This window comes from Ochotona princeps, chromosome 7 (assembly GCF_030435755.1).
Source record: "Ochotona princeps isolate mOchPri1 chromosome 7, mOchPri1.hap1, whole genome shotgun sequence".
Taxonomy (NCBI): Eukaryota; Metazoa; Chordata; class Mammalia; order Lagomorpha; family Ochotonidae; genus Ochotona; species Ochotona princeps.
Genome location: NC_080838.1, coordinates 80,700,079 through 80,712,936, shown reverse-complemented (window position 1 = coordinate 80,712,936; position 12,858 = coordinate 80,700,079). Strand labels below are relative to the sequence as shown.

Here is a 12,858-nt window from a genome sequence, read left to right as displayed (position 1 = left end):
CTGGGCCTGGACAGAACCAGGAGCCAGGAACTCAGTTCAGATCTCCTAGACAGTTGGCAAGGACCTAAGTGCTTGAACTGCTCCCCCCGGTCCCCAGGCATCTTAGAAGGCAGGGGCAGAGCTAAGCCGCTACTTACCCTCTGTGTGAGATGTGGGCACCAAGGGGGTGGCTGCAGTGCTGCCCTGCTCACCTTCATGGGCTTTTAGCATTTTTATTTAGATGCATGTGTCTCAAAGGCAGAGACGTGGAGACAGAAATAAATCATCCACCTGTGGGTTTACTCCCCAAATGTCCATAATAGCCAGGCCAAAGACAGTGGCCCAGCGCTCTCATCTGCTGCCCCCACGACGCCCCTCAGCAGGAAGCTGCAGTCAGCAGAGGTGGGACTTGATGCTGGGCACCCTGGGAGGCAGGCGGGAAGCGGACAGCCCAGCTGCTGTGCCAGTTGCCTACTCCTAAGGTTTTCTTCTTAAGAGTAGGTTTTGAAAGATTCCTTATTCTGATAAGAATATCCATGGATGCAAGAGAGCCCAGGGAAATGAATCCATTATTTCTGGCTCATGTGGTCTGCCAGATTTTTGGACAAGTCACTAGCCTTTGTCAGTTTCTCGTAATGGGATGGAACAGATGGATCCACGCCAGGCCTGAGAGCGGTGTGTGGCTGTGCACTCGGTAGCAGGCTGACGCTGGTGTCTCTCCTCTTCAGCAGCCCGCTGTCCTTTGAGAAGGCGTACTGCGAGTACAGGCTACACCGCATTGAGAATGCGCTGAAGACCATAGAGGGTGCCCAGCAGCAGACTGAGAAGCTGAAGGAGCTGTACGGGCAAGTGGTGAGTCCTGCCCCCGCTAGCTGTGGATGCGCCCCCCCGCGGGAGCCTCTGAGAGAGCGGGGCTGAGGAGCCCTGGCCCATCTGGGGCCCACGGAGCTGGCCGCCCAACCGGTTCTGGAGGTTTGAACATGTTCCCTATTTTATGTCAGCGGTTGCACAATAGAGTGTCCGTGAACCATAGACATCTCAGGAGAATGAGAAGCTCAGAACAAAGGAAGCATCTGTGCAATTTGGGCTTTTTAGCTAAAGACCAACGAGTTTACATACTTACACAGATTTGAACAAGTAACTCTTCTGGTTCCTTTACTTAAAATTTACATTTAAAGAGAATCATGTGGGTATGAATGTGGATGATTTCAGCCTGTGTAATCACAAAAATATTCTAAAAAGATACTGAGGCATAACATTAATGTAAAACAAGAAAGGAGAGAGGAATGTTGCAGCTAGCAAAACCCTATTAGAAGATTTTTTAAATCTAAGTTTAGAAAAGCAGATAATATTGTTGTCCCTTAGGATTAATGTGGGTTTAACAGTGTAGATGTTCTTAGGAAAGATCTGGACCCATTCAGGAATTGCGGTCCTGTAAAGAGCATTTAGGGTAAACCGGGTAAGCTTCAGGGGCAGCGCAGCTTGGGCTGCTGACGGGAGCCCACTACGGCTGTGCGTGGCGACCTCAGTACCCAGCGTGGCAGTTGCTAACAGCTCTTGGAGAAAGCTGGAGTTACGAGCAGGGATTACGCCATGGAGCTGTGCAGCAGCTGGCTGCTGAAAAAGAGAAGGAAAGTGTATCTGGTACACGCATGAGCAGCATTAAATGCTTTTATTAGCATTGCATTTTGTTGCGGGAATTATTTTTCATTGTATTTCAGATGTGGGTAACTGGTTGATTTCTTTAGAAAGGTTTCATTTCACAAGTGTTCAGTTCCTGACTTCCAGTGGCGGGTGAAAAAAATTTTTCTTAACTGAATAATACCAGATCTGCAGTACAGTGATGATTGACCGCAAGTAACTTTCTCAAAGTATTGTTAGCTCACAGAACTCACTTAAAATTTATACAAGACAAATGGTGGTTTACCTCTGTTATGCTGAATTGGTTTTTCCTAGTTGGCAGTTCGGAGCAGGTTGTGCGATGCTACAGACGTGACACTGTGTTTGTCTTTGTTGATGTTCGCCTTGCTGTCTGTCCTGCAGTTATATCGCCTGGAACGCTACGATGAGTGCTTGGCCGTGTACAGAGACCTGGTCCGAAACTCGCAAGATGACTATGACGAGGAGAGGAAGACCAACTTGTCAGCGGTTGTTGCGGCTCAGAGCAACTGGGACAAGGTGGTCCCGGTGAGTGCCTTCCCGTGTCCCTGGTGGTGCTGCACGGCGCTGTCCAGCCACGTCTCGGCCTGGTGTGTGACTGCTCTGTCCCTTCCTGCCAGGAGAACTTGGGCCTCCAGGAAGGCACTCACGAGCTGTGCTACAACGCTGCGTGTGCGCTCATCGGCCAGGGCCAGCTGAACCAGGCGATGAAAATCCTCCAGAAAGCTGAAGGTGCGAACTTGGTTAAAATCCCCTGTCAATGTGATGTGCAGGGACTTTGCAGAATACCTTCAAACATTGTGTTTGAGTTTTGTGAAATTGTTAAAGTGGAAGTTACAGAAGATTGTAGGACGTTCTCAGAGTTCACCCGGTCTTTTCCTTTTGACTGTCTTCCGTCGTTCTGATCTTTAAGCCAGTACATCTATCCATGTTCTGCACTAGATATTAAAGTTTGAATTTTGAGACATAGACTTTTGAACAAGTTAGTGGTAAATATTGTAAGTGTGAAATGAGTTACTTGAGATCAAGTACTTACCATGATACATACACCGTTGTATGTAACGGAGGCGTTCGGGAGGTGTGGTACTTAGTGGTTGCTGCTGAATAAGCAGCACAGTCCTGGTGTGTGTGCTGGGCCTCGGCCTCGTCGCCCGTGTTGAATGAGTACAACACAGACCTTGTCCCATGTGGCAGCTTTGAGTTGCAGCACAGACTTTGCACTGGGCAGTTGGAGGATGTGTAGCAGATTTTAAATTCTGATACATTTCCAGAAATAAACTGCTTAGATATATCTATCAGAGAATTCATGTTTTATCATTGTAAAGGTTAATTGAAGGGACATTTATAAGGACAAAAATATGGGAACAGTGTTAGTTTCTATACTGTGAAAGAATTCAATAGTTTACTGTAATCAAAAAGTACATTACTATGTAGTCATTAAAGCCAACAATGTAAAAATAGATATGTATTTATTGTGATGAAGATGTTCACAGTAAATTAGTAGAATCTTGAGTAGTTTCAAAACAGTATGTAAACTGTGCAACTTTCTTTGCAAAATGCAGCTGTCCATTTATATTTCTTTTTAAAAAAACTGAAACACTAGCTGTCTCTGGAGGTAGGAGTGTTTGTCTTTATTTTTGTACCTTTCTACAACTGACTTAGTGATCAACATTTATTGCACTTATTTGTTTTAAATGAAATGCCCTTTCTAATATTTTGTTTTGTTTTTAGTATAGAGAGTACAAATTAAAGAAAAAGGCCAAAGCGCTACAATAATCAGGGACAAATAATAGCGTTTGTGTAATATATTTAAGGTTGATGTAAATTTGATATTGACTTATTTTTAAATAGTTTTGAAATATTCTGCCTAAGAGTTTAGTTCTTACTCTTTGTATTAGTAAAACGAGTGAGAGTTACCCAGCAATACTAATGTTGAAACAATTTTCTTCCTGTAGATCTTTGCCGCCATTCATTTTCAGAAGATGCTGTAAGTATTCCACTGTTAGGAAACACAATTTTTAAAGCGAAATTGTTTACTTCGATTTTATTTGAAAATAGAGCTGTGTTCCCTGAACAGCAGCAGCCCCTGGAGCTGGGTAAGGCCAGAGGCAGGAGATGGGCACAGTGTGGGTCTCCCACGTGGGTGATTGGGGCCCAGGTCCTTGAGCCATCGCCTGCTGCTTCCAGGTGCACATTAGCAGGAAGCTGGCATCAGAAGTAAGGCTGGAGGACCAGCACCATGGTGGAGTGGGGTAAGCCTCCACCTGTAGCACCTGCTTGATTGGGCCATGGTTCACCAGCATCTCACATGAAGGAGGTGGTTCAAGTCCTGGCCGCTCAGCTTGGGACCCAGCCTCCAGACTTTAGAGAAGGAATGGAGAATGGGGATTAATTTGGAGTAGTTAGGCAGGTTGCTACTTTAATTAGAGGATTTTTAAAATTTGAATCTCCTTTAATATTTATTTTATTTATTTGAAAGGCAGAGTTAGGGAGAAAGGGAGAGCTTTTATTCCTTGGTTCATTCTGCAAATAACTCAAAGGCCAGGGCTGGATGAGGCCAAAGCCAGGAGCCTAGAACTCCATCTGGTCTCCCACACGGGGTGGCAGGGGCCCAGGTCTGGGCTGTCTCCCGGTGTCTCCCAGGTGCATGAGCAGAGAGCAGAGTCACAGAGCAGAGCAGCCAGGACTTGAACTGACACTCAGGGGATGCCAGTTTCGCAGTGACAGCCCACTGCACTGTTTATATCTTCAGAGTTAATGGTAGGATTAAAGGAATTTTTTTTAAATGTGCTCTAATGCTGCCATGCATTGGTTCCATCCACAGATGCCCTTAATGTGTAATTGAGAAACTGGGAGCTCAGTCCAGATCTCTGCTGTAGGTGGTGGTGGGGGGGGGTGCAGCTGCTCCAGCCATCCTCACTGGCTCCCCAGGGTGCGTGTTTACAGCACATGGGAGGCACAGCTGTGTGTTGGACGCAACCACTGCAGGGTGGGACACAGTGACTGCACTGCTGGACCAGGTGTCCCACTTGTATTTATTTTTGAATTTATTTTATTTATTTATTTATTTTTTTGAATTTATTTTTGCAGCGGAGAGATGACCCGATGGCTCATTGGCTAAATACTCACCTTGCAAGGGCCAGTTCATGTCCTGGCTGCTCCACTTCCCATCCAGCTCCCTGCTTGTGGCCTGGGAAGGCAGTGGAGGACAGGACCCTGCACCCACGTGGGAGACCCAGAAGAAGCACTTGGCTTCAGATTAAATCAGCTCTGGCCACTGCACCCACTTGGAGAGTGAACCCGCAGACTGAATATTTTTGTCTGTCTCTCTTTCTCTCTTTAAATCTGATCTGCCTTTCCAGTAAAGATAATTAAATTTTGCAATGACATATTTGTAAAAGTTAGAGTGGCTAAGAGCAGAAAGGAGAGTCAGATACATTGATCGGTCTTCTAACTGCTTGTTCATTCCCCAGATTGCCCCAATAGCCAGGCTGAAGCCAGAACCAGAAACCCCAACCTGGTCTCCTGTACGGGTGGCAGGGCCCAGGTACTTGGCCCATCTTTGGCTCCCCTCCCCAGGAAATTGGGTCACCAGCAGAGCTGCTGGGACATGAACCACTACTTTGATGTGGGATGCTGACATTGCAGAAGATAGCTTACGTTGCTGCACCGCAACACCGGCCTTTGTACACTGTTTTGTTTTGGTTTGGTTTGGTTTGGTTTTGGTTTTTTACATATTTTTGCATTCCTGGGTATTAGAAGGTAATGATTATAAATGATGTTCCCAAGTTGATTCCATGTTCTTCTAGAGTTTTTGCCCTTTCCAGTTAAAATTTTTCTCTTGGTGCAATTCCTAAATTTCCGAAAGGCGATTCTGTTCTGTGGGGAAATGCGTGCAGTCAGAGGCCTTGCTTGGATTGTGTATCTTTGGATCGTTTGGCAGAGTGTGCATCAGGCTGAAGCGGTTATGGCAAGAAAGCTGTTTGCTCTTCCCATAGGACGGGGCAGAGGAGGACCCTGAAGCCGAGCTGGCCATCATCCATGGCCAGATGGCCTACATCCTGCAGCTGCAGGGGCGCACAGAGGAGGCTCTGCAGCTTTACAACCAGATCATAAAACTCAAGTGAGTCCAGTGCCGGGACGGTGAGCTCACAGCAGGCACGAGGCTGCCAAGTGTTCTGTGCTTTTCACTGTTGCTTCTTGTTCTCAGGCCGACAGATGTGGGATTACTGGCTGTAATTGCAAATAACATCATCACCATCAACAAGGTGAGGAAGAGCCGTGTCTCCTGCATGTCTAGTCGGTGCTGAGAGCAGTGCACCCCAGTTCTCCAACTCTGTTCTAGGAGTCGTAGCAAAATTGCAGTGGAAAGAATGACGCTCATAGTCATGATAATTCTATAAATGATATTCAGGTTGTGACCTAGCTAGTTGGAGATTCCGAACTTCCTTTTCCCAGCTTACCATAACATGAAGAATATCTGTTTATTAAATATACAGACTGTTTGCACTTTTACATACAGTTTGAATCTTGGCAGAAATATGTGTGTATATATAGCTGTTGATGATATGGAAATGCATATGAGGGGAAATTCTTGTGAAACATAAAAGGGGGGATTTTTTTGCCTTCTATTTTATTTTTAATTTTACATTACAATTCCGTATGCAAAAGGGGTATTTTCAAAGGTTGTAGAAAATACAAGAGGAAAACTGCATGGATTTCCAAGTTTTTTTGGCACTATGATAAACTTTAAAAGAATTCTGTGCATAAGCTTTTTGAGGTACTCTCCTATGATTGTTACTATGAGAATGTATGAAATACCAAGAACCTTAAACTGAATGTAATTTACACTGAAGGTTCTTCGGTCAGCAGGTGAATGTGAGACAGTCCTTCCTCTGATAGCTGAAAGCCCATTCGGGTGCAGGAGAACAAATGTGTGTGGCTTAAGTTTCTTGCCTTGTGATGCGTAATGGGAGAGTCTTCAGTGAAGGAAGGGTCTGCGTTGGCAGGTTTCCGCTGACAGCTGAAGGGAGAGTGCAGTTTGCAGGTTAAGCAATAGCATAAGCACATGCACAAATGGGAATCTGCAGAAAAGTCATGGAAATGTGTATTGTGAAAAATTGCTTAAATTTAAAAATTGTTTCACTGAAAATAGAATTCTCTTTTAATCTCATTTTTCTGTGAACTTTCTGAAGTGCCCTTGTATGGAAAAATATTTACGATTTGTGGGAGACAAATGAAAAACGTGAGGATGCGTATGTACATGTATATGTGTGCAGGTAGTCAAAGAACATGACATTGGGTGGTTTGGAAGATCTTGAAAATTCGGGTTTTGTATAATCAAGTGTCGTAATAGTTGAAGACGACTCTGGGAATGTGTCAGATGGCGATGCAAGTATTAACAGGGTGACATGAGAGAAGCAGCCTTGAAGACTGGTTCATGTGGGGGACCGTTCTGCTGTACATGCAAATAGATTCGGATTGGAAGCTTCACATGCAAGAAAAGTGGAATTGGCTTTAGATTTTTTTTTCTTTGCTTCATCTGAATCTTTGATACAGTTGATGTGCCAGTAAATTTGTTATTTTAAAAAGCACTGCTTGCAAATAGATTTACAAAGCTGCAGCAGTGGCAGCTCAGAGCCCAGCTCCTCAGTAGGGCTTGCTCGAAGCAGGTCGCACTGTGTTTAGCTGACCCAGAAATTTTATTCTGGCTTAGCTAAGAAGACCCTTAGCAAAGGAAATACAGTAGATAGAGGATGTGAGTACTTCCTGCTAAATGCAGGTCCAGGAGCAGCATGTATATATTTGTTTTGTGACTTGCTTACATTTGAAAAAAGAGGAAAAAATTACTTAGCATTTGTCATCTAAATTATAAAAGGACATAGCTTGTAGAAATTGCAAAGCTAGGTTTCATTCTGTCCAAAGCTAGCTTTATAGTCTATCCTGATAGGCTGTAAGATTTGTGCTCTTTCTAATTTTTGTTTAAAAGATTTATTTATTTTTAATGGAAACTGAGATACACAGAGAGGAGAAGAGAAAGAAGATCTTCCATCTGCTGATTTACTTCCCAAGTGGCCCTAATGACAGGAACTGAGCTGGTCTGAAGCCAAGAGCCAGGACCCCATGTGGGTGCAGGGTCCCAAGGTCTTGGACCATCTTCCATCCTCCACTGCTTTCCCAGGCCACAAGCAGGGAACTGGATGGGAAGCAGGGCCACGGGGACAGGAACCGGCACCCATATGGGATCCCAGCACATACCAGGTGAGGACTTCAGCCAGTCGGCTACTGCGCCAGGCCCAACTCTAAAATTTTCTTCAACGGACTCCAACAAATAATGGAGAGATAAAACCAGAATCTTGTTCTTTGCTTCTTCCGAGCAGCTTGTTTGGTAGATCTCTTCACAACAACGTGTAGAAAGCTTACTTGCACTGTAGAATTTGAATTATAGATACCTTGTTCATTTGAATGAAGAAGGAACCCAAAACAAGTTTATATGCATCTTGATCGGCAGGCACCCAACCACATATTCAAGCTCACTTGTTATGTTTGTATGAAGTAAGTAATTGGAAGAGGAACAAGACCTGTAGTGTTAAAAGACCTGAAGTCTGGGCCTGGTGTGATGGCTCAGTGACTAAATCCTTGCCTTGAACTTGCTGGGATCCCATATTATACCAGTTCATGTCTCCGCTGCTCCACTTCCCAGCCAGCTCCCTGCTTGTGGCCTCAGAAAGCCGTAGAGGATGACCCAGAACCTTGGGACTGTGCGCCGTGTGCGAGACCTGGAAGAAGCTCCTGGCTCCTGGCTTCAGATCGGCTCAGCTCTGGCTGTTGAGGCCACTTGGAGAGTGAACCAACAGAGGGAAGATTTTTCTCTCGTCCCTCCTCGTCTCTGTAAATCTGCCCTTCGCATAAAGATGGAATGCATCGTTTTTTAAAAATAGAATTGTTAGATTCCATTCACAGTGCATGAACTTTCCTCTGACAGGACCAGAATGTCTTCGACTCCAAGAAGAAGGTGAAGTTAACCAACGCCGAAGGTGTGGAGTTTAAGCTTTCCAAGAAACAACTGCAAGCTATCGAGTTCAACAAGGCTTTACTTGCCATGTACACAAACCAGGTGTGTGACAGCCGCTGGGTTCCTGACTGGTCCTTCTGTAACATGGCTGGAATATAATAGCTGTGTTAGTCTAGTGTTTGTATGTTTTGTGTATATTTTGTCTAAAACCCATGCATGTGTCTTTTTGTTTCTTCAAAATCTCATGTATGTTAGATGTAGATTTTGTCTTTTTAATTATTCACCCAATTCTTTGTAACGATACGGGGTTGATGGTGTGTAAGAGTAAGAAAACATTCCTACCTTTAAATGAGACAAGTTTCTCATTACCTTATTTTGGGTCTTTCTAAATGAAAATGGCATCATCAGAGATGCCAGATGAATTTAAGATCAGTCGTTCATTTCGGTTGTGTGGAGTCACAGGTTAGTGTTGATGAGATCAGAGCTAACGTGCATTCTGATTAAATTCTGATTCATTCTCTTCCTCTGTCTTATTGGGAGAGTAACAGTAATGGTTTTGTTATTTGGTACTGTGTTAAATTATTCCTAATACTTTTTAGCATGAGATTTTCAAGCATTTTGTTTTAATAGCAAACGTTTCCACTGAAAATGTTTTTACCTTTTTTTGTTTGTTTGGTTTTGCCTTTTTATTATTTAATCAGAATTCTGGCCTTTAGACATCTAAACAGATTGTTAGTGCCTGTGCTTTACTAAGGACTTCAGAAGTTCACAATGCAAAAATGGGTACTAGGAACCAAGTCTTGTGCCTCTGCAGTTCTTCATTTCCTCTTTTGTTTCTGCTGATTTCCCCATTCGCCTCTTCTTTAGGATCAGTTATTGTTCTCGTTAACCAGCTTGTTTTTGGGGGGACCGTTTTCCAGGCAGAGCAGTGCCGCAAAATATCTGCCAGTTTGCAGTCGCAGAGCCCTGAGCACCTGCTGCCCGTGTTGATCCAGGCCGCCCAGCTCTGCCGCGAAAAGCAGCATGGGAAGGCAATAGAACTGCTACAGGTGAGCATGCCGCTCATCTCCAGGAAATGTCCCAGAGTTGCAGCCTTGTTTCCTTCTTGGTATGCTACAGTGACCTGTAGGCTTACAGATGTGTGGATGAGCCACTAGCTAGTCCTCCATGAGAACGAATTCCAGCATCACTTAATTCCTGGGTTACAACTTTTAGATAAACATTTCTGGTAGACCATGAAGGACACTTTCTCATTTGGAGATGCATTTAGCATGAGTTAGGGGATTTGTTTAGGCTTGTCAAACCAGAAATTGCTCCATCCTCCTTTTCAGTCATATAATCTACAGTGGGTCCCAATCCAAACCAGTTGTAATATCACAGGTTTGAACTTCACACTGTAGCCAATGTTGAAAATTTAGACAGGAGAAGATTAGGACCGTCCTGGGAGGCAGAATGGCCTGGTAGGCACCATTAGTAAGAATGCACCGTTAGAGTGTCTTCAAGGCAGAAAAATAAAACCAATTCTTAACTAACTAAAAAATGGAATTATTCAGGAGAGCAAAGAGCTGGCATTTGCTGGTTCACACCCTCTGCCCTTCGGGCCAGAGCCAGGTCTGTGCATTCAGCCCAGGTCTCCCATGGGTGACAGGGACCCACCCGCGTGAGCCATCCCTGCTGCTGAACGGGAGGGGGCGCAGAGCCCCACACACAGCCCGGCCCCTCTGTTACGGGAGTGGGCTTCAGACCGCCGCGCTTGGGTTGTGATCTTCATTAGTTGTATTGTCATTTCAGAGCATACTTAAAATGCAGAGTGAGTAAAATTTTTCCCAAGTTACACTTTTGACCTGAAACTGAAAGTTTAGTATTTTTTTTTTAGATTTATTTATTTTTATTTGCAAGGTCAGATATACAGAGAGGAGAGACAGAAAGATTTTCCAGTCTGATGATTCACTCCCCAAGTGACCGCCGGTAATGCGCCGATCCAGTACTACGCCAATCTGAAGCCAGAAGCCTAGAGCTCCTCCGGGTCTCCCACGTGGGTGCTGGGTCCCAAGGCTTTGGGCTGTCCTCGACTTTCCCAGGCCACAAGCAGGGAGCTGGATGGGAAGCAGGGCCGCCGGGATTAGAACCGGCAACCACTTGGCATCTCGGGCGTGTTCAAGGCGAGGACTTTAGCCGTTAGGCCACCGCGCTGGACCCAAAAGTTTAATATTTTTTAAACTAGTTTTAAAGTTTTATGTTGCTAATGTAGTAGTAATTTCTAGTTGTATATATTTAATGTGTTGTTTTTTTTTTTTCCAACAAAAACACTTTCAGGAATTCTCAGATCAGCATCCAGAAAATGCAGCTGAAATTAAGTTGACCATGGCACAGTTGAAAATTTCCCAAGGTATTAAAAATAATAGTAATTTCCATCATTTAAAAATATTTTTTAAAGATGTATGTATTTATTTGAATATCAGAGTTACAGAGCGAGCGAGTGACACAGGGACATCATTCATCTCCCGGTTCGTTCCCTCAGTGGTCGCAGTGGCTGGCGATTGGCGGGGAGCTAGAGCTGAAGACGGGCTGTCAGGACTCACACCTACTCTTCTGTGGGATTGCAGCATCCCATGCAGAGGCTTCACTCTGCCACACCACCAGCCCCACTTTCCAGGCTTTCTTAGCATAGCCTTTCATCCATCCTTCCTTTAGAGTTACTGCCCATTTTCTTTGAGGAGGAAGAATAGACTCTGATGTCATTGATGTGCTTGAGTCTTGGTGATAGAATCACTAAGATTTTGTCTATGACTTTGTGGATTTATCATTATTATCATTATTATTTCAAGATTTGTTTATTTGAAACAAATGATAGAGACAGAGAGGGGAGAAGGTGATAACTTCCAACTGCTAGTTCACTTTCCAGGTGGCCGGAATTGGGCTTGGCTGTAGCCAGGAGCCAGGAGCTCAGCCTCTGTCTCCCATGTGGGTGGCACGGGCCCAAGCACTTGGGCCATCTTCCAGTGCTTTCCAAGATGCATTAGCAGGGAGCTGAATCAGGAGGGAGCAGCCAGGGCTTCAGCTGGCACCATGCTGTGGCACGCCAGGGTTACTGTGCCACAGCGCTGGCTCCTTTGTCTGATTTTTTTTTTTTTTAAAGATTTATTCATTTTATTACAGACAGATATACAGAGAGGAGGAGAGACAGAGAGGAAGATCTTCCGTCCGATGATTCACTCCCCAAGTGAGCCGCAACGGGTCGATGCGCGCCGATCCGATGCCGGGAACCTGGAACCTCTCCCGGGTCTCCCACGCGGGTGCAGTGTCCCAATGCATTGGGCCGTCCTCAACTGCTTTCCCAGGCCACAAGCAGGGAGCTGGACGGGAAGTGGAGCTGCCGGGACTAGAACCGGCGCCCATATGGGATCCCGGGGCTTTCAAGGCGAGGACTTTAGCCGCTAGGCCACGCCGCCGGGCCCTGTCTGATTTTTTTAATGAACCTTGAACCTGGAGATGTGCTGTCCAGTTTTGTGACCAGTAGCCATATGTAGCTAGGTTTAAATTGAATTTAGGTTTAACTTGATAAAGATGAATGTAATTTAAAATTCAGTTTCTTATTTGCACTAACCATGGTGCAGAAGCTAAGCTAGTGGTTACCATACTGTAAGACACAGGTGTCTCTCTCCTTGTCATGGAAAGTGGTATGGAGCATTCATGCTCAGTGGAGATGATAATTGGTCAGAATTTTAAGTGTTGGGAAAGCTGAAATTAAAATGTCATAGGTGGGTAGGAGAATGTTGGAAATTTGGGGGATAAGTTAAGTGTCTCCTGGGTGGGCAGTGCTGAACACTGCCAAGTCCTGCCGCCCCTTCGCCTTCCTGCCCGGTCTGCCCTCGCCCTCCTCCTCTTCCTCCTCCTCGCTGCTCTGTCTTCTCGCTGCTCCCCCCCATATCTTCTTTCCTTACCCAGTTTTTAATTTATTTTTTGCAAGGATTATTTACCATTCTGAAATGACTGAGAGAGAGTCTGTCATGGGTTTTTGTTTATTTTACTTGCAAAGAATGGCAGGCTTAAATTGTGGAGTTTTGCAATGAGCAGGAAATTGGAATTTTAACACATTTTTCTGTTGCACTAATGTCCACCATGAACATTTCCCCAGGCATTTAGGGAAGAACTCCCCACTTCATGTTCCAACTTAACAAAAGGGAAATAGAACTCAATAGACT

At 44.8% G+C, this 12,858-nt stretch overlaps 1 protein-coding gene across 2 annotated transcripts in view; it reads left to right on the top strand.

The window, feature by feature from the left end:
• The window catches only part of SRP72 (signal recognition particle 72), a 29,672-nt gene that overhangs the window by 7,376 nt on the left and 9,438 nt on the right, over positions 1-12,858 (top strand). The window contains exons 3-11 of one of the 2 annotated variants that reach the window (XM_058667270.1): positions 711-831; positions 2,023-2,166; positions 2,259-2,370; positions 3,594-3,625; positions 5,637-5,761; positions 5,849-5,906; positions 8,624-8,755; positions 9,574-9,702; positions 10,970-11,042. In XM_058667270.1, coding sequence (XP_058523253.1) covers positions 711-831; positions 2,023-2,166; positions 2,259-2,370; positions 3,594-3,625; positions 5,637-5,761; positions 5,849-5,906; positions 8,624-8,755; positions 9,574-9,702; positions 10,970-11,042 — 926 coding nt within the window. Of the gene's footprint in view, positions 1-707; positions 832-2,022; positions 2,167-2,258; positions 2,371-3,593; positions 3,626-5,636; positions 5,762-5,848; positions 5,907-8,623; positions 8,756-9,573; positions 9,703-10,969; positions 11,043-12,858 lie in introns of both variants that reach the window. The other variant, XM_004590865.2, reaches the window with a different exon arrangement.